Genomic DNA, 25615 nt, shown 5'->3' on the forward strand with positions numbered 1-25615 from the left:
GCTCCCGCCCTGAAACGACCGTGATCGTGGGCCCTGCGTGGCTCCTGCTCCCACCCTGACATGACGGCAACTGCGATTACGGATCCTGCACGGCGCCTGCTCCTGCCCTGACATGACAGTAACAGCGATCGCAGGCCCTGCGTGGCTCCTTCTCCCAGCCTAACACGACGGTGACTGAGATCGCTGGCCCTGCATGGCTCCTGCTCCCGCCCTGACACGACGGCAACTGCGAATACAGATCCTGCACGGTGCCTGCTTCTGCCCTGACATGATAGTAACAGCGATCGCAGGCCCTGCATGGCTCCTTCTCCCGGCCTAACACGACGGTGACTGAGATCGCTGGCCCTGCATGGCTCCTGCTTCCGCCCTGACACGACAGTGACAGCGATCGCGGGCCCTGTGTGGCTCCTGCTCCCGGCCTAACACAACGGTGACTGAGACCACAGGCCCTGCGTGGCTCCTGCTCCTGCCCTGACACAACAGTGACTGCGATCACAGATCCTGTGCGGCGCCAGCTCCCGCCCTGACACGATGGTGACCACGATCTCGGGCCCTGAGCGGCTCCTGCTCCTGGCCTGACAAGACAATGACTGAGACCATGGGCCCTGCGTGGCTCCTGCTCCCGCCCTGACATGACAGCGACTGCGATCATGGATCCTGCGCGGCGCCTGCTCCTGCCCTGACACGACGGTGACAGCAATAATGGGCCCTGGGCATCTGTTGAGCTGTGGAGCTAGTCAGTGAATATTTCCAGGCCCTCGTGAGTAAGGTCCAATTCTGTGCAAGAGGTGGGAGCCGTTCTGGGACATCTCCCAGACATGCTGTTGGTATTTATCAGCTGCAATTAATAGGGAAGCAAGGATCATATTGCCAGGACAACACACACACACACACACACACACACACACACACACACACACACACACACACACACACACACACACACACACACACACACACACACACACACACACACACACACACACGCTTCCAGGCTCTCCACAAGAGATATGGAGCAGCCACAGGGCACTTCCAGGACAAGCCCCTCTGCACAGCCCAGCCAGAGGAGGGGAAGGTGTCTCCAGTCACCCTGGGTATCAGTGTCCCCAGGTTCCAGTGTTGGTGAGAGTCACACAGCATCTTATCAGCTCCCCTCCCTCCCCGCCCGCTGAGCCAGATTCTTTGCTCCACTGGATTGCCCCACGTCAGCTTGGAGGAGCCATGCGCCGCCGGATTGAGTGTGGGAGCGGGGCATGTTTCACGCTGGCTGGGTCAAGCAGGGCTTAATCGAGTATAAAAATGGCCATTTGATTGCCATTCTCTGCCCAGACGAATGACTTTACTGCCCGATCGATGGCACCATTGATTTCTAGATGGCAGAGCCCCAACATGCCAGGGGCTTGGTGTGGCCTGTGAAGCCAGAGAGGTGAGGCTGGGCAGCAGAGAGGGGATCCATGAGTCCTTACATTGGAACAGGGTGTTATATTCAAGATCTACGACCTCACCTTGCAGGGTTGCTGCTGTTTCTGTTCGGCAAAGCCATGATCTTATGGGGAAGCTCTCTAGCCCTGCGCCTAACCCCACCAGAAAGCAGCATGGACAGAGGCCCCCTGTAACACCCCTATCAATCATTATATACCCCAGCCCCTCCACCCACCAAGGTGATCTGGGTAAGTGCGCTGGAGTCTTGCCAAAGTGCTCCCAGCCCTCCCAGATCCCAAGAGACAGAACCTTAGAATCACACCGCTCTGATTCCCGTCTTGTGCCTCACAACACATACACGCCAATTCTGAGCTGACTTGAGCTGCTGCTATCTGGAGATCAGCTACCGCTAATCACTCATGCGCTATACCGTCAGGCAGCCTGCAATCCCAGCCCGCGGGTGGCGGGCAGCTTTCATGTGTAGCCATTTCCCTGTCACCGCTCCTGGGCCCTAGCAATGGGGCTGCTCTGGGATTCAGTAGGGAAAATCTGGATCTACAGACCACTGGGATTTTCCATCCCCTGCATGGGGCTGACTTGCTACCAGGCCTTTCTTTCTCCCCGCCCCAGGAAGATTCCCATACCTCCTCCCCTGTCTCAGCACCAGACGCATGGCTGTAGCCTCTGGCTAGGATGTGCTACGTGTGTGGCTGTTACAGGCCAAGCACAGAGATTTAGGCTCAATAGGTTGCCAGTTCAAAAGCTGCTGAATCGGCCAAGATGGGGCTGTTGGAAATTTACCAGGACAAGCTCCAGAAGAGGCTGCTGGGTTGATTCAGACCCCATCAGAGAGAGGGCGAGTGTGTGTGAGGGAACGGGACACCAGGGCAGATGGGGGATGCAGTCAGTCCAAGCCCTTTTCTGGGGGGAAAGAGGCAGAAACAACCCAGTAAATCACCTCTGTCCCCTCCCAGCAGAAGGGACTAAGGAGGGGAAAGTGTCAGTGACACCAGCTTAGCCACCCATAGGCAGGTACAAGCCAAAGCCCCCCACAGATCAAGAAACGGAGTGTGGCTGTGGAACCTCTTCACCTGGTGCTTGGCATTTGAGTATAACTCACCCCAGGCTGGCCCCAGCATCAGAGGACCATATGAGTGGATTGAAGACCCTCTGGCTTTGCACCGAGCACAGGCTGGCTGGAGCGGACGGTCTGGTGTCTCCATCTCTGAATGAGGTTCATCCACTGCAGGCGGAATCCTGCCCCCTTCCCCTTGGATGAGCCAGAGCCCGTGCCAAGCTGGATCCAGTTCAGCAGGGCTCCTGCGCTGGCTCTGGGCAGAAACCTGCGGGGATGTGTGGAAAGGCTGGGGGCAGGTGCTTGGCACAGGGGGAGGTGGGACCTGCATTAAGTCTCCCCCTCAAAGCAATCACAAGTCAGACACCCCCCGCCCTCCATGCCAGCTGTTAAAGACCGTGCTTTGATCCACAACTTCCAGCCCTTTCAGTCGGGGCTGGGTTTTTTCTCATTCAAATGTAGTGACAATTTAGTTGACAGGCAGGTCGGTGGTGGGGGAGGGGGGATAATTATGGCTTCTTTTAATGTAATGTGGCAACCAACACTTTTGCAATTGCCATGGTAACGCACAGAAGCGACATGTAAACAACAGCTAAGTACCCAGCATGCAATGGAGCATCTGCATTGGGAGGCGGAGGGGGGTGGCTTGCCCACTCCGTAGAAATAATACAGGGAGCATTGTGCTTTGTCAGGAGGCGACGTGAGCGATAGTGTATTACATACACACACTGTAATACACATGTATTACACACCGCCCCATACAAAACACAGGCAGGGTAATATACACACAGTAACACACTCCCACACAAAATCATCCAGCCAACCAACCAAGGATCTCTTAGCCACAGCATCACACTGAGAGCTCATGTTCATTTGCTTTCCGCCATGACCCCAGAACCCTTTTCCCTCACTGCTTTCCCCCACCTTACATGGGTGACCTAGAGTCTTGGTTCCTAGACGCATGACCCTGGATTTAGCTATTTGAAAATGCACATCGCTCAGGTAAGCCTAGCTCCCTGTGCAGCACTGAACTGTCCTTACCACTGTTTACCAAGTCATGCCACTTCTACCCCGGTTCCAAGATGCGTTTAATCCACCGAGTCTCTGTCTGAGCTCAAGACACCTAGTTCCCTTGAGGAACCTTGATGGCACCTCCAGGTTGCGTACTAGCTGGCAAGCTTCAAATGTAGCCAGTGCCTATCTTGTGATGGATCCAACAGTCCAGCCCCCCGGTTTTGATGGTTCACACCACCAGATGTGTTGCTAATGGCCACACGTGGGTCCTTCGTTTTGGCTGCTATGGCCAGGTAGAACATGCAGGGCACTGACTGGCAGGCTGCATCCATTGGCGAGGGCTGTCTGGCTCCTTCATGGACTTGCACAATGCCCTTTCCTCCACTCTGGCATGGGTAAGACTCTTAGATGAACACACTTGACTTGACAATCTATATAAATATAATCACAACATATCTATGTACTCCATCGGTTTGTGTGTCATCCGCACTCTGATTTTATAATGTCTTCCAGATCGCCGATAAAGATGCTGGGAAAACGTTAGCTCAATGAAGCTAGTTTAACTTGACTGAAAACCCTGCTGAACACCACTGCGGATGCAGCTTAGCATCTTTAGCTTCATTTGAGAGGTTGAGTTACAGCCCAGGTCAGATTCTAAGCTACAACTTGACCTGCTAGAATGGAGCGAAAGGTGTTAAACAGGGGCTTTGTCTAGACTGGTATTCAAGGTGTGATGTTAACAGGTCTCAGCTGATGTGTGTTAACAGCCCAATGTACACAAGGCAGCGTGCCTTCAATGTGTGTTCAACTGGTCAAACTAAAACCTAGTCTAGACAAGGCTTAAAATGGAGCTAATGGAACGGATTCACTTCACAAGCCTGGAGTATCCCGTTCCTAGTTCCCTGAGCCTCCCAGCCTTTTAAACAAACTCTCTTTGATAATGAGGAACATGCCCAGGGAAGAACAACAATTCAAAGGTAAAGGATTCATGGGCACAGGGTAGGTATCAATGTCTGTGCATCTATTACATACCTGCCAGGCTTCCATAAATACGGTTTAATAATTAACTGGTCATTAAACCCCAGGCAATAACTGTCTTACTAAATCTTAATGACAGCCCAAGCATATTTAAGGACCTTAATCAAAAGTGTTGCTAAGCAGAGAGGGGTCTAATCCATGGTAGCCCCAGAGATCATTTCAGAAGGGGAGAGGACAGGGCTTAGGGGCATTGGCAGAGCTGTGGGGGTGAGGGGGTGCTCACAGTAGGGGACTGCAGGCTGGGTGTCAGCATAACTGTCTGCTGGGTGGAATAACAGGGGCCTGCGGGTGGGGACTGAGGGGCACAAGCAGAGCTGTGGGGAAGCAGCTTGCACGGCACTGACTGCACTTGGCCTGACTCACGGAGAAAAGCAGTTCCCAAACTGAAGGGATGGGAGGCCCCTGAAGCCGAAAACAGTCCCTTGGGCTGGTGGATTGGCTGGTAAAGCAACTAGCCTCATCCCTCTGTTTTACACCTCCCCCAGCCAGCTCCCCTCCCTTCCCCCAGCCCTCTCCCACCCCCAGCGCAGACACACCTGCTTTTCTTCCACCTCCACCAGTTGCTAGATCCAGCCACAAGATGGTGCTGACAGACCTCGGCCAGCAAAACGCCAATCACCAATCCCAGGCACGGGCGTAGCTGCAGCGCTGAGCAGCTGCCTGTCCAAGCATGGATTTTCTCGCGGGCATTGGACCTAGCCTGGAGAGGCTCAGGAACCAGGTGGGGGCCTGGGGTGTGTTTCACTGGGGGCGCTGGGGAGCACCTGCTGCAGCCCCCACATCCAACTCAGCCGACCCCTCCCCTGGGCCTGCAAATCTGTTCTGCACCTGAGTTCCCTGCATCTCACTCTACTCTGCACCCTCCCTGTTTCCCCTTGTCCTTCCCCACCTTCCGGCACCCACGGCTCCTTTGCTCTGACCACCAGATCCAGGTACACTGCCCAGAGCTCCGTGCAGCCCATAGCCACCTGCCCCTCCGGCTACAGGCCTGGGGTTTGGGGTCTGAGTCCCTCAGCACAGATCACCCTGGGTTACACCGCTCTATGCATCCCACCCGAGCTGGACCAAGGGAAAAATCTGGACCAGGACCAGGACTAAGGGAATAATCCTGTCCGTGAAAGATACATTGAGTCTGCTCTCCGCTCTCCAGCCCGGCCACGCAGCCGGGAATCTGGCCTGGAAGGGTTCCTCCATCAAGGTTATGACACGAGAAGCCATTCACCTCTCACCCTGTGGGAAGATGCTGCCAGGGGCTCGGCTGGCCCAAAGATGGGGCTAGAGATTTATTTCAGTCTGAGCAAACACAGAGCCAAGAGCAGCCTCTACCCTCCCTGGTCCCATCTCCTGCTCCGGCACAGCCCGACCGGGAGCCACAGAACCTCAGTGCTGTGCCAGGGGCTGCATGGAGCTGCTCCTCTGTTGGGAGGGGTGGCACACTACCTGCTCTGCAACCAGCCACATCTGCCAGCCAGGGTGGAAGAAGGTGAGGCCAAGACCTGGCCTCTCCCTTCCCCTGCCCCTCTGGAGCAGTGACAAGAACAGGGACTGTGACACAGCTGCCCCTGACCAGCGGAAGGTTCTTTGCAGCCCCTCCAGTGCACTTGAACAAAGCCAGTCCCAGTCTGGCCCATGGCTCCACGGCCCTTGTGGGAGCCAACCCCGCCCCCCGATTTTTGCTGATTGAGTCATAACCCAAGTGCAGGCGCAGGCGACCCTGCCAGGCTCCCCCCCATGCGAGCAGGAGTGATGCTGTGGGTATCAGTGGGATCCCCTGTGCCAAGGCCAGGTCTGCAAAGAGCCACACGCTCCTGCCTAGATATTTACAACTGGCAATGGGGCCCTGGCCACCAGATCGATGGGGCGCGTTTGGATGGGAGCCAGCCCAGGGCCCCCACTCGACACACCCTGGTGTGGCTTGCACCAAGTGGCTCGGTCTCCTCAGGAGGCTTGTGGGGAGCTGAAGGCTGTTTGGGGGTGAGCAATGCTGCCCCCTGCTAGGCATTCGCTCGGTGGTGGGGATTTACATGCTCACCAGGATCCGATTGTTAGGAATCAGGGCCAGCAGCGGAGCCGGTCGCTGGACAATGTAATGAGCACAGCAGGCCAGTAGCAGGCTGGCTCTTAAGCCCAGCAGCAGCAGGTTGGTGGCTGTTCAAAGCAGTTGCTCACAGCTGTGATAGCTCCTGTGCCTGCTGGTTCCCAGCCCTGCTTCTGCCTTGCCTGGCTCCAGATACCCTGGTCCTGACCCACGGCTCTGATTTCTGACTTCAGCTTTGACTCTCGGCTCGGATTCCTGGCTACCGACTCCTGCTCTATATGCTGGGCATGAGGGCCCGGATCCCTGACACCGATCCTACAATTCCACGGTTGCCAGCTCTTGTGATTTGATCACACATCTTCTATATTTGCTGTAAAGCTCCCAGCTCCAGGAGTCACGTGAATACACCAGACTCACTTTAAAATGGCCAGTTTCTGCCTCTCTTGGCTGCGAGGAAAAGCGTGAAACTGTGACCCTTGAAGATTCAGTCGTCAGGAGGTGAGGACTAAGAGCCCACAGCTAGTATTGTTTTTAAATCTCAGGATTTTTAAGCCAATCTCAAGATTTTCTGAGGACCTGACACATGATCTCTTGACTGCTCGGGCCAGGTATCCACTGCCCACTGCAGCGTGTGGCAGTAGCGAGAGTAAACATGACCTGCTCCTGCAAGAGGCCAGGTACATGCTGCTCATCTAGTGCTTAGGGCAACTCAGCCCCTGGTGGCATCAGAGCTGCCTGCCACTCCCACAAGCTGTCCATCTCCTGGCACCCGACCCCACAGCAGCTCCTGAGCCTCCTTTGGCAGCCCTGATGCACAGTGGCAGCGGCTCGTCTCTGCCTTTGGACCCAGATTGCAGCAGCCTGGCTCCGCGCACCTGCCATCTCAACCGTATTTGGCTCCCAAACACAGATTGCTCCAGCTAATGACCCAGATTCCCCCCGCCCCGCCCCGCGCGCTCCCCATGGTTTATTTAAAGATGTTTGCATTAGGGACAATGCCCTGGCACTTCCTGCTGACACCTCCTCCTGCTCCCCGGGGTTGCCACAGCAACCTCACATACAGATGAGGGGGGGCGGAGCTGTGTTGTGCAGCTTCCCACCCACTGGCAGGTCCCAGGGCAGGAGCCCAAACACCCCAGTGACTAGCATAGGCTGGGCTGGCTCTGTCCAAACAAACCTGACCCCGGGGTTCATGAGGGGCTCCCTGGCACTTAGGTAAGAAATGATGACAACTGATCGAAAGAAATGTGAATTTGGGCAGTTTAGCGCTTAAGACTCTCACGGCTCTGCTGGAACGAGCCGGCACATGACATCCAGGCAGCTCTGCCAGCGCCCCTCAGCCCAGAACCACAGGGCAAGAGGGACCGCCAGGGCCTTCTAGTCTGACCCCTGCCTGGATGCAGGGTTTCCTCACCTGCAGCCCTTTGGTCCCCACTAGATCAGCCTTGAGTCCCCACCAGCTCAGTGACGCTGCACCTGGTTCTGCCTTTACAGGTCTCTGCCCATGGAACGCTCCTTGCTACTCTAGTCTCTGGTGCTGCCCCTCAGTCCTGCTGCTATCCCCGGCATGGGCTCCTGAACACGCATCCCCCTCAATCATCCCTCCTGGTATCCCACCGCTGAGCCCCACACACACTCAGCTCTGCCCAGGCCTGTCAGCCCTGATCGCTCTTAGCCCAGCTGGACCTGTAACTGCCTCCCCTCCAAGGTGTGGTAACGCAAGGACATGGACATTGGGGGCCAGGCAGGGAGAGCCACTAGCCCTGTTTGACATGGTATAAGCCCTCTTCCAAGGCAGATGGCACACACGGGACCGTCCCTTTGAAAGTGCAGTGAGAACAGAGCCTCTCCACAGCAGGAAGATCTTGTGGAGCATGTATCATCAGCTGGGTTCAAAGTCAGGACCTGCAGCTCAGACCTTTACTGCTAAGCTAAGGGAGTCACTCAGTGAGCAGGTAACAGTAGTAGGCTTTTATCCTCTGTGGGCATGGTTTCACTGCAGAGTTAACCCAGCTCTTACCTGGATAGCGCCCATATTATTCCTCCCATCCACACACAAAACTCTGGCCTGAGTATGGTGGTGTTTTCAATGCAGGCCAGCTGGCCTGGCTGCAGGGTGGGTGGGCTAGAACCAGGATACCACTTTCACTGGGGCTGGAGACCCACCCACTCTGTAGGGAAGACGCAAGCAAAATCACTCAAGCACTGACAGTCCTCTTTTCTGGGCACACAAGTTCTCCCACAATTCCCTGAACCATGGAGCAACTCCGCTCACTGAACTGAGATTCCCCCCAGAAGTCCTAGCAACACACAGGGTGAACAGCACCAGTGAGGACCCAGTAACTCAGACAGGGCTGTGCAGTGTGGCTGCTCACACCTGTGCTAGACTAAAGTAGCAGTGTAGCCACAGCTGCAGGGGTGGCGGGTCAGGCGCACTGCATGAGTAGAATGGCTTAAATGGCCACAGCACCTTGCAGTGCAAAGGATCTTTGCCAGCAGGAATCACTGCACCCACTGCAGACATGCAGCCACCTCTGGAGTGGAATGCAGCAGCTCTCTAACCACATCCAGCAACACAACAGCTCAGGACAATGGGTCAGGGTTAGGGGATATGTGAGGCACTAACTCACACGCTCAAAAGGAAAGGCAGGCTGTGTTTGGGGATGTGATTGTCCCAGTAGCTAAGCAATGCTCACCTGGGTCAGTATGTAGGTAGAAACAGCAAAGAATCCTGTGGCACCTTATAGACTAACAGACGTTTTGCAGCATGAGCTTTCGTCTTGCATCCGACGAAGTGGGCATTCACCCATGAAAGCTCATGCTGCAAAACGTCTGTTAGTCTATAAGGTGCCACAGGATTCTTTGCTGCTTTTACAGAACCAGACTAACACGGCTACCTCTCTGATACTATGTAGGTAGAGGACATGCAAGAACCTTCTTATGAATGATTCAGTAGGGGCCACTCTTACTGTGTAGCTGCTGGAGAAATGGCCCAGTATGAGGATAAGGGGTGCTGTGCTGTGCACCCTGATGAGAGGCACCTCCTACATTAGAAGGGTGCATTTTTTTCAGGTAAAGCACAAAGCCCAGGGGCTGACGGCTCATGGCCTGGGCTTTCATAAGTGCAGGGACATTAACTCCAGTGTCCTGGCCAATTCCAGCGCCTATAATCCCATCTTGTCGCTCTAAAACCTGCCGCAGTTTGGAGTGGGTATAGGGTTCTTCTTCATTTTCTGTCCTAAATTGCTGTGTAGTGGAGCTGCAGCTTCAGAGCTCAAAGGCTGGCCAGGTTCCACCCCAGGGATGGCTGCATTTCAGCACCAAGTCACAGAGTTTAAGGCCCGAGGGGAGCACAGATCCTCCATTCTGACCTTCTGTATATCACAGGCCACCAACCCCACAACCAGAATGAGACCAATGCATTACAACCCTCAGGAGACTAAGCAACTGTGCGCAACAGAGAACAGGCGGGACCAAGGGATGCCAATGCCTGGGGATTTAGTGAGACATACCTAATCTTACCGAGTGACCCATGCCCCACACTGCAGAGGAAGGTGAACAAGCCCCAGGGTCCCCTCAGTGACCAGAGAGACGCCTCTCTAAAGCACCTCTGAACTGAAGACAGCAATAGTAGTGGCTGCCATGAGCTCTCAGCACACACGAGGGGAGGCTGCTCTCACTTGGGAAGGATGGGTTTGAGGAAAAGGCACTAGACTAGCAGCCAGAAGAGCTTGGTTCAGTTCCCAGTTTTGCTACAAACTCCCTGTGTGACCTTGGTCACATCACTGAAGCTACCGTGTGACTCAGTTTCCCTTCTGTAAAATAAGATGGAAATCCTGCCGTTGTCTATTGAGAGTGCTGGCAATGTGGGGCAGGGAGTGTCTCTCACTATCTGTTTGCACGGCACCTAGCATACTGGGGCCCGGATCCTGGTGGTGTTACTGACATACAGCTAATAATAATCAAACCCTTCTCTGCTGGAGGATGGCACCATTGTGCCAGGACTGGGTGGCCCTGCAGGGGTCTCACGTCATCATAGGACAGGGGGTGATGCCGGGAGGGGGAAACAGGCTGGCATGCTGCTTAGATACGTTCCAGCTGTGTAGTCTGCCATGGGGATTGAGAATCCCAGGCTGGCATCAGTGGGGGGCGGGGCAGTTTTCACAGGGTGGATGATCCTTGGGAGCTGGTGTATGTCAGTGAGCCCTGCAGAAACCCGATCTGCTGGGAAAGACCAGAGTGTGGGAACAGCCGGAGAGCACTGAATTCTAGCTCAGATCAATTAGCGAGCCGCTGCTGCCACAGCTGTTCGGGTGCTGCGGAGAGCTGAGATTCCCCAGCTCTCAGTGATAGCATGTGCACTGGGCCTGACCCCCTCGGGCTGCGCCTGACCCCCGCGGCCCCTCGGGCATGCTGCCTGCAATGTGGGCTCATACCCCATCTGCTGCCTATGGCACATGATGGCTGGACTCTGCATTTCTCATAGAAACAGTGATTGGCAAGTTGCCACCTGTGCACCCAATGTGGGGGGGGGATTCTCTACCCCCTACCCTCACTGTGCCCACACCCACACAGCCTGGGTGCCCCAGGCTAACCGCAGCACTGGCTAGAGAGCTGAGGGTCCATCCAATTCCTCCCACCCTGAGGGGCTGACTGCAGAGCCCATGCTCTGCTTCACAAAGTGCTGGATTGCAGACCCGTCACCACAGCAGTGTCTCTGCACCAAGGCTGCTGGCATGGCCCCCATGATTGGGGGCCTGGCATTCACTCACACCCAGAGAGGGGTCGCTTCCCCCAACCCCCAGCTTTGTTCAGCTGTGGGGAAACATCGCTGGCCCCACCAAATGTCACGGTTGTCCCGTCACTCAGAGCTTCATGACAGCAACGGGCACAGAACTCAGATCCTCCTGTGCTCACCCCAGGCCCCTGCTGTTGGAGCCAGCAGGCAGCCCCTCACAGCACACATGGTACCAGGGTCTGTGAAGCACGGCTGAGCTGTTCTCCACCTTGCCAGCAGGAGGCAGCAGTAGACAGATACCCAGCCAGTATGTTCTACATACACAACAACTTTCAGCTGTAGGTTCACACATCAGCACTGGCATGCAACCACCTCTGGGGTGGAGGAGTGCAGATAGCCATGAGGGAAGGAGAAATACCAGCCAAGGATACCCTCCCCTTTGGAAAAGGGCGACACCAAGCAGACAGGGCCTTGGGTTTCCAAGGCCTCTAATACCCCAAACTGCTTGGGACCAACCTCACAGAGGAGGATGGCTGTGCTGCCCCAGGCAGGGCTCAGGCCTGTGGCTTAGGTACGACTGGGTGCTGGACAGCTGATGCTCAGCCTAGGAAACCTCTTCTGCCCCCAGGATGGAGCAGGCTCCCCTCCCCAGGCTGAGGTCTTTGACTCCACACTGTTCCCCTTCGTGTGGGGGTGCTGAGCTAAGAGCTGCACTGAGACTGGAGCAGGAAGCCAGCTACATTCATGGGCTCCTGTCCTGAAGATGCACCAATATTGCGGGGGCGCGGGCAAAGGAGAACGACACCCGGCCTGGTTATCCGGTTACCCGGCCTGAGAGTAGCTCCCAGACTGGGCTCTTCACCCCCGTCTCTTCCGCTCTCACACAGTTTGTGTTTCCATTAGTGCCCAAACTCCTGGGCCCTGGGAAACGCCGCCCTCACCAGCTGCTAATGGCTCATTGCTTTCTCTTGCCTGCTCTGATTTACATCACATTCAGGCTGACAGCGCAGCATCTATCCTGCTGCCTCCCCCAGGCCAGCCTCTGTCTGCAGGCGATTCATCTCCAAGAGAGAGCATGACCTGCACATGATTCACCGATCATGAGACATGGCAGCCAGTCACTGAGCTCTACACAGAGGGGCCAGAAGAGACTGGTTGGGTCAGTCATCAGTCCTGCTGTATTCAGCATTGTTCATGCCAGGGCTGGCTCTAGCCTGCTCTGGATCTCACCACTGGTATCCATCCATCCATCCATCCACCCCAAAACCAAAATGGGGTTCAAGAAAGAACTAGATAAGTTCCTGGAGGATAGGTCCACCAAGGGCTATTAGCCAAGATGGTCAGGGATGCAACCCCATGCTCTGGGTGTCCCTAAACCTCCACCTGCCAGAAGCCGGGAGTGGACGACAGGGGATGGATCATTGACTGCCTTGTTCTATTCATTCCCTCGGAAGCACCTGGCCACTGTAGGAAGACAAGATACTGGACTAGATGGACCATTGGTCTGACCCAGTATGGCTGTTCTTATGTTCATCCCATACACACCCCTCTATCCATCCATCCACCTCTATACACCTCCCTCTATCCATCCATCCACCTCCATATACCTCCCTCTATCCATCCATCCAGGTTTGTAAGCATGCCCAGCCCCATGTCATACCACCACCATCCAGGATCCAGGAGAGGCCAGTGTCACCCAGCATGGTTCTGTTGCTTTCGACGGAGCTGCACCGATTTACACCAGCCGAGGAGCTGGGCCTGAGTTTTAACTTTGCAGTTAAGAGTCCTCCCCCAACCCCCATACCTAGCATTAACTAAGCCCTGGAGGCAGGAAGCATCCATCACAGTTTCAAAGCAGAGCAGAAGGGCTCAGGGGGGCTCTTCTTTACTCCCAGCAGTGGGCTGTGGAGGTGTCAGTTTCTTTCCTTACAACCAGGGAATGCCCTTTTAAAAAAACGCAATAAACAAACCTCAGTAAACGTGGCACTTAAATTAGGTCCTACGAATAAACTACATGCAAACCGTGGGTACCAAAGCAGGAGCCCAGTGCTGGGTTCCAGGGTGGGACCTCAAGGAAGTGCTGTAGAGGGCTCTTGGTTCTGTGATTATTCAGGATGTCATTACTTGTTCCTCCCAATTTAATTTGTAGCCTCCCAGGAAAAGGTGTTTTCCACCCCTCCCCCAGTGCAGCCCTTAAGGTAGGAGAGGTGAGTGTTCCCCCTAGGCTTTTTCCTTCTTTTCAGCCCATGGCCTCAAAGCCTCTGTGCAACTGAGACACAGAGAACGGAAGATGTGACTTGCTCAAGTATAGGGGGAGAGCCAGGAATAGAACCCAGGAGTTCTGACACCCCTGTCCTGCAGCCTGACCCCCCGACAACATTCTTTCCCCACTAGAAGATCCAGTGGGTTGCTTGGCTGCTGGGATTTTGATTTGCAGCTGGTAGCGGGAATGGACAGGGCTAACAAAATGAACCAGCAAGCCCCTTGACAGTACAGAGCCCTGATTGCTTCGCTCTGAGCCCTTGGCTTCCATGGTAGAACATCGACATCCGCTGCTCCCTGAGCCGGCTGGATCCATGTACCCCGCTGCCTGACTCCCAGCATCACCATGGCAACGCTGCGGTACCTTGGCGGAACGCATGGCAAGGAAGTCAGGGAAGCATGAGCGAAAGTGAGATGCCGAGGGACTGGGGCACGGATTGTTCCCTGAGCAGCAGCGGGGTCAGAGCACAGCCCAGCTCCCAGGGGGCCACAGCCCAGTTCCCCACCCTGAGATCGATGGGAGTCTTGCCATTGACTTCAACCAGCTATGGATCAGGCCCTGATCTTCCTGAATACAGAGTGGGATGGTTTCCTGGCAGGGATGGGTGAGGCAGATAGCTCAGGGCTGGGCACAGCTGACATCGGTAAATGCTTCAGAATATTAATATGAGGAATAATAAAATAATAACAAACTCAGCACAGCTGATCACAGCTAATTTCAAAGGATCACACCCCTACCAACACTTGCAATGGCAAGACAGATCCAGGGCCTGCACCATGGAGTGCAGGTGTGAGCACGCATGTGGGCTTGCACACGTGTTTTTCAAGTGTCTGTTTGCATCATGTATGCAGGCCTATTTGTGAAGATGGCGCATGTGCATGGATGTGCAACAGCAACCCTAAAATGTGCAAGCACATGGAAAAGTGTGTGAGTGAGAGACAGAGAGAGATAATGGCCCTCACACGAGCATGTGTGTTTGCATGCATGAGTGCATGCATCATGCGTGTGATGGTGGCGGTAGCGTGTACAGTCCATCTGGGGTGGACGCAACGATGTTTGTGTTTGTTTGCCCAGACATGTTTGTATGAAGATGGATGTGAGGGTGTGCGCAGCAGTGACACTAAAATATGTGTGTCTGTGTGTGGCACTTGCATCCACGTAGGCATGTGTGATTGTGGCCTTAGTTTATAGCACATGGTTTTTTTAACCTCCTCTCGCCAGGCACCCTCCTGTTTCAGACACAAATCAAGTTTGGAAACAGCTCCCAGTAAAGCCTTCGAATGGTGAACAGGAATTGACTATAAAAGGCCTCGCTGTATTTCTGAGCCATTACAGAGAGGCCCTATTATACACAAGCAGTAATGAATCTCCCCAGACAGTGAAATGTTTTTAAATGGTTGCTTGATCCCTTCCAGCGCTTGGAAGAAATATTAATAAACTCTGCAATAAAAGGCAATATCCCAGGGTAACAAAACTCCTCGTGGCCCCGTGGAGGATCCTCAGCTCTATAAATCCTCTATCAGACACGTCCATCCCCGTAAGCCGCTGGCTCGCCCGGCTATCACAGCCGCATTTATGAATGAATCAGGGCCATATTTCAAAGCGCCAGGAGAGGGACTGAGCAGTGAGGTAGAGCACTGCAGGAGGGAATCCCCCACCAGACACCCACGAACGCTCCAGAAACATCAGGCTGAATCCCTGCCAGGAGTAACTCTGCCAAGTAACCACCGTGAGGTTTGGCTGCTGTTAGCCTTGGTCTCCCAGTTCCTTCCTCCCCCATGTTTTATTATTTTCAAACCTGTTTGCCCAAAACAGGATCTGAAATGTCCTCCCTCCACCTCCGGCCATGCTGTCTCCAAAGCTGCCATAATGGCATTGCTGAAACAGCCGGCTGGGGGACAGGAAAATCTACCCCCCTCGCCTGCCCATATGGCAGGAGCCCACCCAGGGGTGGGGGCGTCAATAAAGCCATGTCAGAGGATCAGGTGCCCAGATCGCAAAGTCCTTACTCAGGCAAACCTCCCATTGATCTCAAGGGACAGCACTGGTGGGAACGGACTCTCAATGGAGTTTGATGGGGCAGAGACTTCAGGATTTGGCCAATAGAATTCAGGGATGGAAATAGCCCATGCTACCTGGTCCAAAATGTCCTAGGTAGAGGGGGTTGGCCCCTCCCCTGGGGAGACTGCCCCACAGCCTGCTATGGAGACTGGATGTCCCCTTCCTCCCTGACTTCCAGAGGACCGAGCTCAGTTTTCAGCCCATGCTAAGTGTCTATGTCCAGTTGCTCCCAGCTGTGCCACCCGGACCCCTCCTCTCCTTTCCCCATCACACCCTCTGGATATCGGCTCCCTCTTATCTTGTCCCCACTGAGCTGGGTTCATATGCAGAGAGCTTTCCTGCTGCCCTCAGAGGTGGATTAAGATTTATTGGAGCCGTGGGCACAAAGAACATTTGGGTCCCCCACACTCTGGGGGCCCAGGGGTGCCAGAACTGGGGAGGGGCAGGGGAGCCATGCCCACCCACTTTAATCATGGGCAGAGTAGCCTCGGGCAGGTGCAGAATGGCAGTCGCATGGGCATAGTTTGAGGGGGGACAGGAAGGGCACTGCCCCCCCAAACTGCAAGTCTCGGCTAAAACATCCGATAGGCCTAAGAGACTCCCAGAGCTGCACCACCCGCTATAGGATTGGTTCAAGTTGTATGGAGAGAGGAGCCAGCTCCTCAGCTGGTGTCAACCAGCGAAACTCCACTGAAGTCAAGGTAAACCAGCTGAGGACCTGGCTCAGCGAAGATTTCAAGGCCAGAAGGCACCATCCGGTCTGACCCCCTGCACAGCCCAGGCTGGGAACCCACCCAGGGATTCCTGCACCCAGCCCAGAGCTTGTGGTCGATCTCACTCTCTGCGTATGGCTACACTGACGAGTTGCAGCGCTGGTAGTTTGCAGCGCTGGTCGTCCAGCTGTGCAGGGCCAGCGCTGCAGTGTGGCCACACTGACAGCTACCAGCGCTGCAGTGTGGCCACATTTGCAGAATTTGCAGCGCTGTACTTAGAGGTGCATTGTGGGCAGCTATCCCACAGAGCACCTCGTCCTGTTTTGGCGCCGTTTTGCCGCTGAGTATTGTGGGAAGGGGAAGGAAGTGTGTGGGTCATTCCGCTTCCTGTTCCAACGCCCCGTGGTGCATCGCTTCACTTCCCAGCAGTACAGTTTCCCCGTCCACGTTTCTAGCCATTGTGAGTGCAGCACGCTTTCTGTGTGAAATGGAGCCTGAGCTGCTGAGGACTTTGCTGATGACTGTCGCCAGCACATCACGTTTGGCAGTTGAGCTGTTCCTTCAGCTCCAAAGTGACAGTGAGGAGTCCGACGATGATCTGGATTTGCCTAATGCAGGTGACATGAAATTGCTTGTGGCGGTAACGGAAATGCTCAGCACCGTGGAACGCCGCTTTTGGGCTCGTGAAACAAGCAGTGAGTGGTGGGATCACATTGTCATGGAAGTCTGGGATGACGAGCAGTGGCTGCAGAACTTTCGTATGAGAAAAGCCACTTTCATGGGACTGTGTGCTGAGCTCGCCCCCACCCTGCGGCGCAAGGACACGAGATTGAGAGCTGCCCTGACGGTGGAGAAACGTGTGGCTATTGCAATCTGGAAGCTGGCAACTCCAGACAGCTACCGATCGGTCGGGAACCAGTTTGGAGTGGGAAAGTCGACCGTGGGAATCGTTTTGATGCAAGTTTGCAGGGCCATTAATCGCATCCTGCTAAGGAGAACCGTGGCTGTGGGGAACGTGCAGGACATTGTGGATGGCTTTGCAGAAATGGGTTTCCCTAACTGTGGAGGGGCAATAGATGGGACACATATTCCTATTCTGGCACCACCCCACCTAGCCTACGAGTACATTAATTGCAAGGGGTATTTCTCTATGGTTCTCCAGGCGCTTGTGGATCACCGTGGGCGTTTCATTGACATTTACACAGGCTGGCCTGGAAAAGTGCATGATGCACGCATCTTTCGGAACAGTGGCCTGTTCAGGAAGATGCAGGAAGGGACATTTTTCCCAGACCGAAAGATCACAGTAGGGGACGTTGAAATGCCCATTGTGATCCTTGGGGACCCCGCTTACCCATTAATGCCTTGGCTCATGAAACCCTATACAGGGAAGCTGGACAGGAGCCAGGACCGTTTCAACTACAGGCTGAGCCGGTGCCGAATGACTGTGGAGTGTGCTTTCGGCCGTTTAAAGGGGCGCTGGCGGGCGCTTTATGGGAAGCTAGACTTGGGGGAAAGCAGCATCCCTGCGGTTATATCCGCGTGCTGTACCCTCCATAATATTTGTGAAGGGAAGGGTGAAACATTCAGCCAGGCATGGACCAACGAGGTGCAAGTCCTGGAAGCTGAATTTGCACAGCCAGACAGCAGGGCTACTAGAGACGCCCACCACAGGGCAACAAGGATTAGGGATGCCTTGAGGGAGGAATTTGAGGCTGAAAGCCAACAGTAATGTTTTTTGCCTTGACCAGGAGTGACGTGCACTGGTTACAGTGCTTTTAAGTGCCTGTGTTTTCCTTGCTGTTTGTTACCTGTGTTTTCCTTGGGGTTTGTTATCTTTCACTTTATGCAATAATAAAAACTGTTTCATAATCAAAGAAATCATTTATTTAAAAAAAAAACAAATAAACGGGCAGGGGGGTTGGTTGTTGAACTGTACATTCATAGTTTTGCATATGTACTGCCAGGAGTGCTGTTGTGCACCTCAGGATTGTACTGTTGCATGGTGATGGGGGTTGAGTGCAGAGGGTAAGGGTCGTAGTTCTCTGGGCTCATAGGTGACCGTACAGGTGTCGGGGGCAGCTGGTGATGGTGTAGGTAAGAACCTGGATGCTGGGTAACGGGACTTGGAGCTGACATTGGTGCATAGGGGAAAGAGGTTTGGGAGGATGGGGGTTTGGCACGGTAGTGCTCTGCCTGCATTGCTACCAGTGACTGCATACAGTCTGTTTGGCGCGCCATGAGGTTTATAAGCTGCCTCGTGGTTTTCTTCAGCGTCAACGCCTTTCTCCTACTTTCTGTTTCCTTCCAGTGCTGCATCTTTTCTCTCCATTCCTGCGCAGTTTTATTCTCTGTTGCACACTGGTTCATAACTGCCTTCACCAAATCTTCTTTGCTTTTGTTAGGCTTCCTTCTCAGGTTCTGAAGCTTTCTTTCAATCACTGATAACACCGGACCAGGACTAGTCAAGGACACTGTAAAAAATCAGCAAATGATACATTTTAATAGAGCCTGCATTGTGTATAATCTGAAGTTAGTTTCAAGTCTCACACTGTAGCATTCCTCAGACATTTCAAACACAGCTAGAGAATTCACAGCCTCCCAGAAATGGTAAGTTAGGGTACAGTGCCTGTTTTTGGGCTTTGTTAAAGGCAGGCAGCAAGCAGCACTTAGGGAAAGCAGCACTGCCATGTCCCTCAGGAATTAACCCTGGGGTTCCTGCCGCGGTTTGCTTGGGCAGGGGTGCTTTTTGCTTTATGGGTACAGTGCCTGTTTTTGGGCTTTGTTAAAGGCAGGCAGCAAGCAGCACTTGGGGAAAGCAGCACTGCTATGTCCCTCAGGAATTAACCCTGGGGTTCCTGCCGCGGTTTGCTTGGGCAGGGGTGCTTTTTGCTTCATGGGTACAGTGCCTGTTTTTGGGCTTTGTTAAAGGCAGGCAGCAAGCAGCACTTGGGGAAAGCAGCACTGCCATGTCCCTCAGGAATTAACCCTGGGGTTCCTGCCGCGGTTTGCTTGAGCAGGGGTGCTTTTTGCTTCGTGGGTACAGTGCCTGTTTTTGGGCTTTGTTAAAGGCAGGCAGCAAGCAGCACTTGGGGAAAGCAGCACTGAAACACTCCCTCCATTTCCCACAGGAGTTAATACTTGAAGATATCTCCCTGCTGCGGGTTACCAAAGAAGCAAGGGAGGGTCTCCTACAACAATGCGGATTCCGCCCTGGCCCCTATGCAGTTTGCCTGTGTTCAGCCATGGTTCCCCCACCTCTCCTGGAACAGTGGCGCGGACGCGTTAGCCTGACTGGGACAGGGACCACACTGGCTCTCCCTTTAAACTTGGTCACGCGAATTGCCTATGCTCTTGCAGAAACTTTTGAAGAGATTACAGAGGCAGATTACCGCAACGTGATAGACCACATCAATGGGATATTCCATGTCTAGGCATGCAGGCATGCAGCCATACCACCCCCCCTCCTCTCCCAAAACCTTTGCATTGCAATAAAAGCTGCTTACCTGGGACCTGCTCCTGTGATTCTTCTGCACCAAGCCCCAGGGGCTGCGACTGGCTAGCTTCCTCCTGGCTTGAGAAGAGCTCCTGACTGCATGCCTCCTGGGACTCCGGGGTGTCTTCCCCCACCACAGTAGTCTCACTGTCTGCCTCCCCCTCCTCTACCGGCTCTGAACTGTCCATCGTGGTCCTTGGATTTACAGAGGGGTCACCCCCATAAATCGCATCCAGTTCCTTGTAAAACCGGCAGGTCGTGGGGGCAGCGCCGGATCTGCGGTTCCCCTCACGTGCTTTGCAATAGGCACTCCGCAGCTCCTTTACTTTAACCCTGCACTGCAACGCGTCACGCTCATGGCCCCTTTCCAGCATGGCTCTTGATACCTGGGCAAAGGTATCATAATTCTTACGGCTAGAGCGCAGCTGTGCCTGCACAGATTCCTCCCCCCAAACACTGATGAGGTCCATCAGCTCGCCATTGCTCCATGCTGGGGCTCGTTTGCCACGTGGAGGCATGGTCACCTGTAAAGATTCACTGATTGCACTCCACACCTGGCTGAGCAAACAGGAAGGGGATTTTTAAAATTCCCGGGGCATTTAAAGGGCGGGTCACCTGAGGCCAGGGCAGTAGAGTCTGACCTGATGAGCAGAGTGGCTGAACAGGCATTCTGGGATACATCCTTATACCCTGGAGGCCAATCACAGCGCTGGTGTGTGGCCACACTTGATGACCAGCGCTGCAGCACCAGCGCTGGAATCCTTATTCCCCATACCGAGTGAGGTGTACGGCCAGCGCTGCAGCCAGAGAGTTGCAGCGCTGGAAGTGCCCTTCAGGTGTGGCCACTTACTAATTGCAGCGCTGGTGGATGCTTTCCAGTGCTGCAAATCACCAGTGTAGCCATACCCTCTGTTAACCGAGTTAGAGGAGATGCTGCCTGCAGGCGGGGGACTCCAGCAATTGGGAGAGAAAGACGGGGAATCAATGGGGCGGCGACAGGCCTGTCTCTTAGCAGAACTTGCCAGCAGGAGACTCGCAGTCCCGCAAGCTCCCTCCTGTAGCCGCGACAGGGTTGTTTGTGTTGGCAAGAGGCGGGTCATTAACAAGGACTGTGCTCGTGAACAGCTGGGGAAAAATGCACTTCCCAGAGGGCTATAAACCAACCACAGCGTCCAAGGGAAAGTTTTTATACCAGCTCATAAACCCGCCAGCCCCACTGCTCCCGGCCCTGGCGCTCTAGGCATGGCAGGAGAAGGATCCCAGAATGGAAATCTCCTCTGCCTGTGATCTTGGCACTGCTCCTTCCATGGGAATGCAGCTCGCTATGCAAAGCGCTTCGCACTCCCGTCTCCTGAAAAGGATTTGCAGAGACAGCAGTGATCCCCAGAGGCAATTACACACAGAGGTGAAGCCAGCCATGGCTGTGTTAAAGACCAGACCACCCACCCCTGAGGGCCTTCTGCAAACCTGCAGCCAGCACAGGATCTGCCACAGCACATCAGACCACCGGACTGTCCCGGCTGATGCCCTCTCCTGCAGCAGCCTATGCTGGATGCTTGAGAGGAAAGGGAAAACTGCTTGTGCGTGGCAGAAAACCAATCCTTCCTGACCCCTGCCTTCACCCTGGAGCATGCGATTTAATTCCCATTCTCTTAGCATGCCGCATGCAGAGCCTCTCCAAACAGAACGAAACCGCTTCATCTCGCTGCAGGGGAGGGAAATAAACCCACCACCGAACTGCACTCCTGCACGCCTGGCTTGGGGACGGTAGCAACTCCGTCCCTGTGGGTTAATTAATTCCCCTCTGACAGCTACCGAGCACGCACCAGCGATGGCTGACCGGGCTAGCGAAAGTCACTTTCAATGGCTGCTGCGTGTTTGCTTAAAACGACTGTGCTGAATCCTCAGGTCTCTCTCAGGCGCCGCACCCATTGCAGCCAAGTGCAGGCCAGAGCCACGGCCTGCAGCTCTATGTGCTTGTAACGGACGCCGGGACGTACGTGTGGGGTGTGTCATAGAATCATAGAATCATAGAATCTCAGGGTTGGAAGGGACCTCAGGAGGTCATCTAGTCCAACCCCCTGCTCAAAGCAGGACCAAACCCAACTAAATCATCCCAGCCAGGGCTTTGTCAAGCCTGACCTTAAAAACCTCTAAGGAAGGAGATTCCACCACCTCCCTAGGTAACCCATTCCAGTTCTTCACCACCCTACTAGTGAAAAAGTTTTTCCTAATGTCCAACCTAAACCTCCTGCTCTGCAACTTGAGACCATTACTCCTTGTTCTGTCATCTTCTACCACTGAGAACAGTCTAGATCCATCCTCTTTGGAACCCCCTTTCAGGTAGTTGAAAGCAACTATCAAATCCCCCCTCATTCTTCTCTTCTGCAGGCTAAACAATCCCAGTTCCCTCAGCCTCTCCTCATAAGTCATGTGTTCCAGCCCCCTAATCATTTTTGTTGCCCTCCGCTGGACTCTCTCCAATTTATCCACATCCTTCTTGTAGTGTGGGGCCCAAAACTGGACACAGTACTCCAAATGAGGCCTCACCAGTGCTGAGTAGAGGGGAATGATCACATCCCTTGATCTGCTGGAAATGCCCCTACTTATACAACCCAAAATGCCATTAGCCTTCTTGGCAACAAGGGCACACTGTTGACTCATATTCAGCTTTTCGTCCACCGTAACCCCTAGGTCCTTTTCTGTAGAACTGCTGCCCAGCCATTCGGTCCCTAGTCTGTAGCAGTGCATGGGATTCTTCCGTCCTAAGTGCAGGACTCTGCATTTGTCCTTGTTGAACCTCATCATATTTCTTTTGGCCCAATCCTCTAATTTGTCTAGGTCCCTCTGTATCCTAGCCCTACCCTCCAGCGTATCAACCACTCCTCCCAGTTTAGTGTCATCTGCAAACTTGCTAAGGGTGCAGTCCACACCATCCTCCAGATCGTTAATGAAGATATTGAATAAAAGCGGCCCCAGCACCGACCCTTGGGGCACCCCACTTGATACCGGCTGCCAACTAGACATGGAACCATTGATCACTACCCGTTGAGCCCGACCATCTAGCCAGTTTTCTATCCACCTTACCGTCCATTCATCCAGCCCATACTTCTTTAACTTGCTGGCAAGAATACTGTGGGAGACTGTATCAAAAGCTTTGCTAAAGTCAAGAAATAGCACATCAACTGCTTTCCCCTCATCCACAGAGCCGGTTATCTCATCATAGAAGGCAATCAGGTTAGTCAGGCATGACTTGCCCTTGGTGAATCCATGCTGACTGTTCCTGATCACTTTCCCCTCCTTTAAGTGGTTCAGAATTGATTCCTTGAGGACCTGTTCCATGATTTTTCCAGGGACTGAGGTGAGACTGACTGGCCTGTAGTTCCCTGGATCTTCCTTCTTCCCTTTTTTAAAGATGGGCACTACATTAGCCTTTTTCCAGTCATCCGGGACCTCCCCCGATCGCCATGATTTTTCAAAGATAATGGCCAATGGCTCTGCAATCTCATCAGCCAACTCCTTTAGCACCCTTGGATGCAGCACATCCGGCCCCATGGATTTGTGCTCGTCCAGCTTTTCTAAATAGTCCCGAACTACTTCTTTCCCCACGCTGTCCCACGCTGAGGTTGCATCCGCACGTTGACGTGGCCCGTTGCACTGTTGGACTCCTGGAACCACTAGGGGCCCCATCCTGGGAGATGTCCCTGTTCACATGGTTTGGATCACCCCTGAGTGAGCCGCCCCTGAGCTCTGATCCACCTGAGCCGTGCCTCACCACACTGCACGGATAGCAGAACACGTTGCTTGAGCCAGTTCCCTTCCCCACTGGCAAAGGGGGTCTGGGGTGGGGGCAGGAGGTTTGCTCCAGAGACATCAGACTGGGTTTCTTTTGGCAGCGCTGCAGGAGCCCAAACAGGCTGCTGCAAGAACCTGCTGATTCAGCACCTCTGCTGCGGGCCCCAGCCACACCCCTTCTCTGGCGCTTTTCAGGCCGTGCTGGCCCCTTCGGGCTGAAATGCGCTTAGCCCTTGGTCACCAAAGCCACATCTCAAGCCAAGTCTCCATGCCGAGCTTTTGCTGGTGTAGGGGGCTGGAGAGCTGTGACCCCTGCCGACTGCAGGTGCAGCTATTCTGGCAAAACTGCACTTTGATGGGATAGCTGGGTTCACTTGGGGGCTGGGAATAAGCTATACATGCAGAAGTGCTACTGTGTCTACCCCAGGGCGTATGCCAGCACCGTTATGTTGGTCGGGGCCATGTGGTTTTTTCCCAACACTTTCTAGAATAGATGAGGCCTCGGAGTGGGGCCAGGCCGCGAGCACAGAGCTGGTCAATACGGAGTCACCCTCCTCCGCTGAAGGAGCGAGCTGCAGCAGCACACGGCTGTGCCTTGGCCTTCCTATCTGTGGAACAGGGAGCACCTCGCAGGCAGAGTCTGTGCATAAGGAGCACATGAGGGATGCCGACTGCTGTAGAGGAGCGTGTGGATCGGACACAGACTTCTCTTAGGGAGTTTGATGATAGAGAATCTCCAGGTTATAGTCAGGAGCAGAGGAATGAGAAGTATAATGTAAGGGCCGGATCAGATGATAAACAGTCACATAAAAAAGAATCTGGCACATCAGAAAAAGGCAGGCTAATAAACAGGGACAAGTTTTTAAAGTGCTTGTACACAAATGCCAGAAGTCTAAATAATAAGATGGGTGAACTAGAGTGCCTTGTGATAAAGGAGGATATAGATATAATAGGCATCACAGAAACCTGGTGGACTGAGAGCAATCAATGGGACACAATCATTCCGGGGTACAAAATATATCGGAAGGACAGAACAGGTCGTGCAGGGGGAGGAGTGGCACTATATGTTAAAGAAAGTGTAGATTCAAATGAAGTAAAAATCTTAAGCAAATCCACAGGTTCCATAGAGTCTCTATGGATAGAAATTTCATGCTCTAGTAAAAATATAACAGTAGGGATCTATTATCGACCACCTGACCAGGACAGTAATAGTGATGATGAAATGCTAAGGGAAATTAGAGAGGCTATCAAAATTAAGAACCCAATAATAGTGGGGGATTTCAATTATCCCCATATTGACTGGGAATATTTCACTTCTGGACGAAATGCAGAGATAAAATTTCTCGATACTCTAAATGACTGCTTCATGGAGCAGCTGGTACGGGAACCCACAAGGGGAGAGGCGACTCTAGATTTAATCCTGAGTGGAGCGCAGGAGCTGGTCCAAGAGGTAACTATAGCAGGACCGCTTGGAAATAGTGACCATAATACAATAGCATTCAACATCCCTGTGGTGGGAAGAACATCTCAACTGCCCAACACTGTGGCCTTTAATTTCAAAAGGGGGAACTATACAAAAATGAGGGGGTTAGTTAGACAAAAGTTAAAAGGTACAGTGACTAAAGTGAAATCCCTGCAAGTTGCGTGGGCCCTTTTTAAAGACACCATAATAGAGGCCCAACTTCAATGTATACCCCAAATTAAGAAAAACAGTAAAAGAACTAAAAAAGAGCCACCGTGGCTTAACAACCATGTAAAAGAAGCAGTGAGAGATAAAAAGACTTCCTTTAAAAAGTGGAAGTCAAATCCTAGTGAGGCAAATAGAAAGGAGCACAAACACTGCCAACTTAAGTGCAAGAGTGTAATAAGAAAAGCCAAAGAGGAGTTTGAAGAACGGCTAGCCAAAAACTCCAAAGGTAATAACAAAATGTTTTTTAAGTACATCAGAAGCAGAAAGCCTGCTAA

At 53.6% G+C, this 25615-nt stretch overlaps 1 protein-coding gene across 7 annotated transcripts in view; it reads right to left on the minus strand.

Annotated features, from left to right (window-relative positions):
- NAV1 (neuron navigator 1) overlaps nt 1-25615 on the minus strand; it is a 316431-nt gene that overhangs the window by 111390 nt on the left and 179426 nt on the right. The window contains exon 1 of one of the 7 annotated variants that reach the window (XM_045012507.1): nt 2543-2576. The exons of the other annotated variants lie outside the window; for them this stretch is intronic. Coding sequence (XP_044868442.1) covers nt 2543-2561 — 19 coding nt within the window. The 5' untranslated portion in view covers nt 2562-2576. Of the gene's footprint in view, nt 1-2542; nt 2577-25615 lie in introns of those variants that run through there. 7 annotated transcript variants of the gene reach the window in all.

The sequence above is a fragment of the Mauremys mutica genome, chromosome 4 (genome assembly GCF_020497125.1).
Source record: "Mauremys mutica isolate MM-2020 ecotype Southern chromosome 4, ASM2049712v1, whole genome shotgun sequence".
Lineage (NCBI taxonomy): Eukaryota > Metazoa > Chordata > Testudines > Geoemydidae > Mauremys > Mauremys mutica.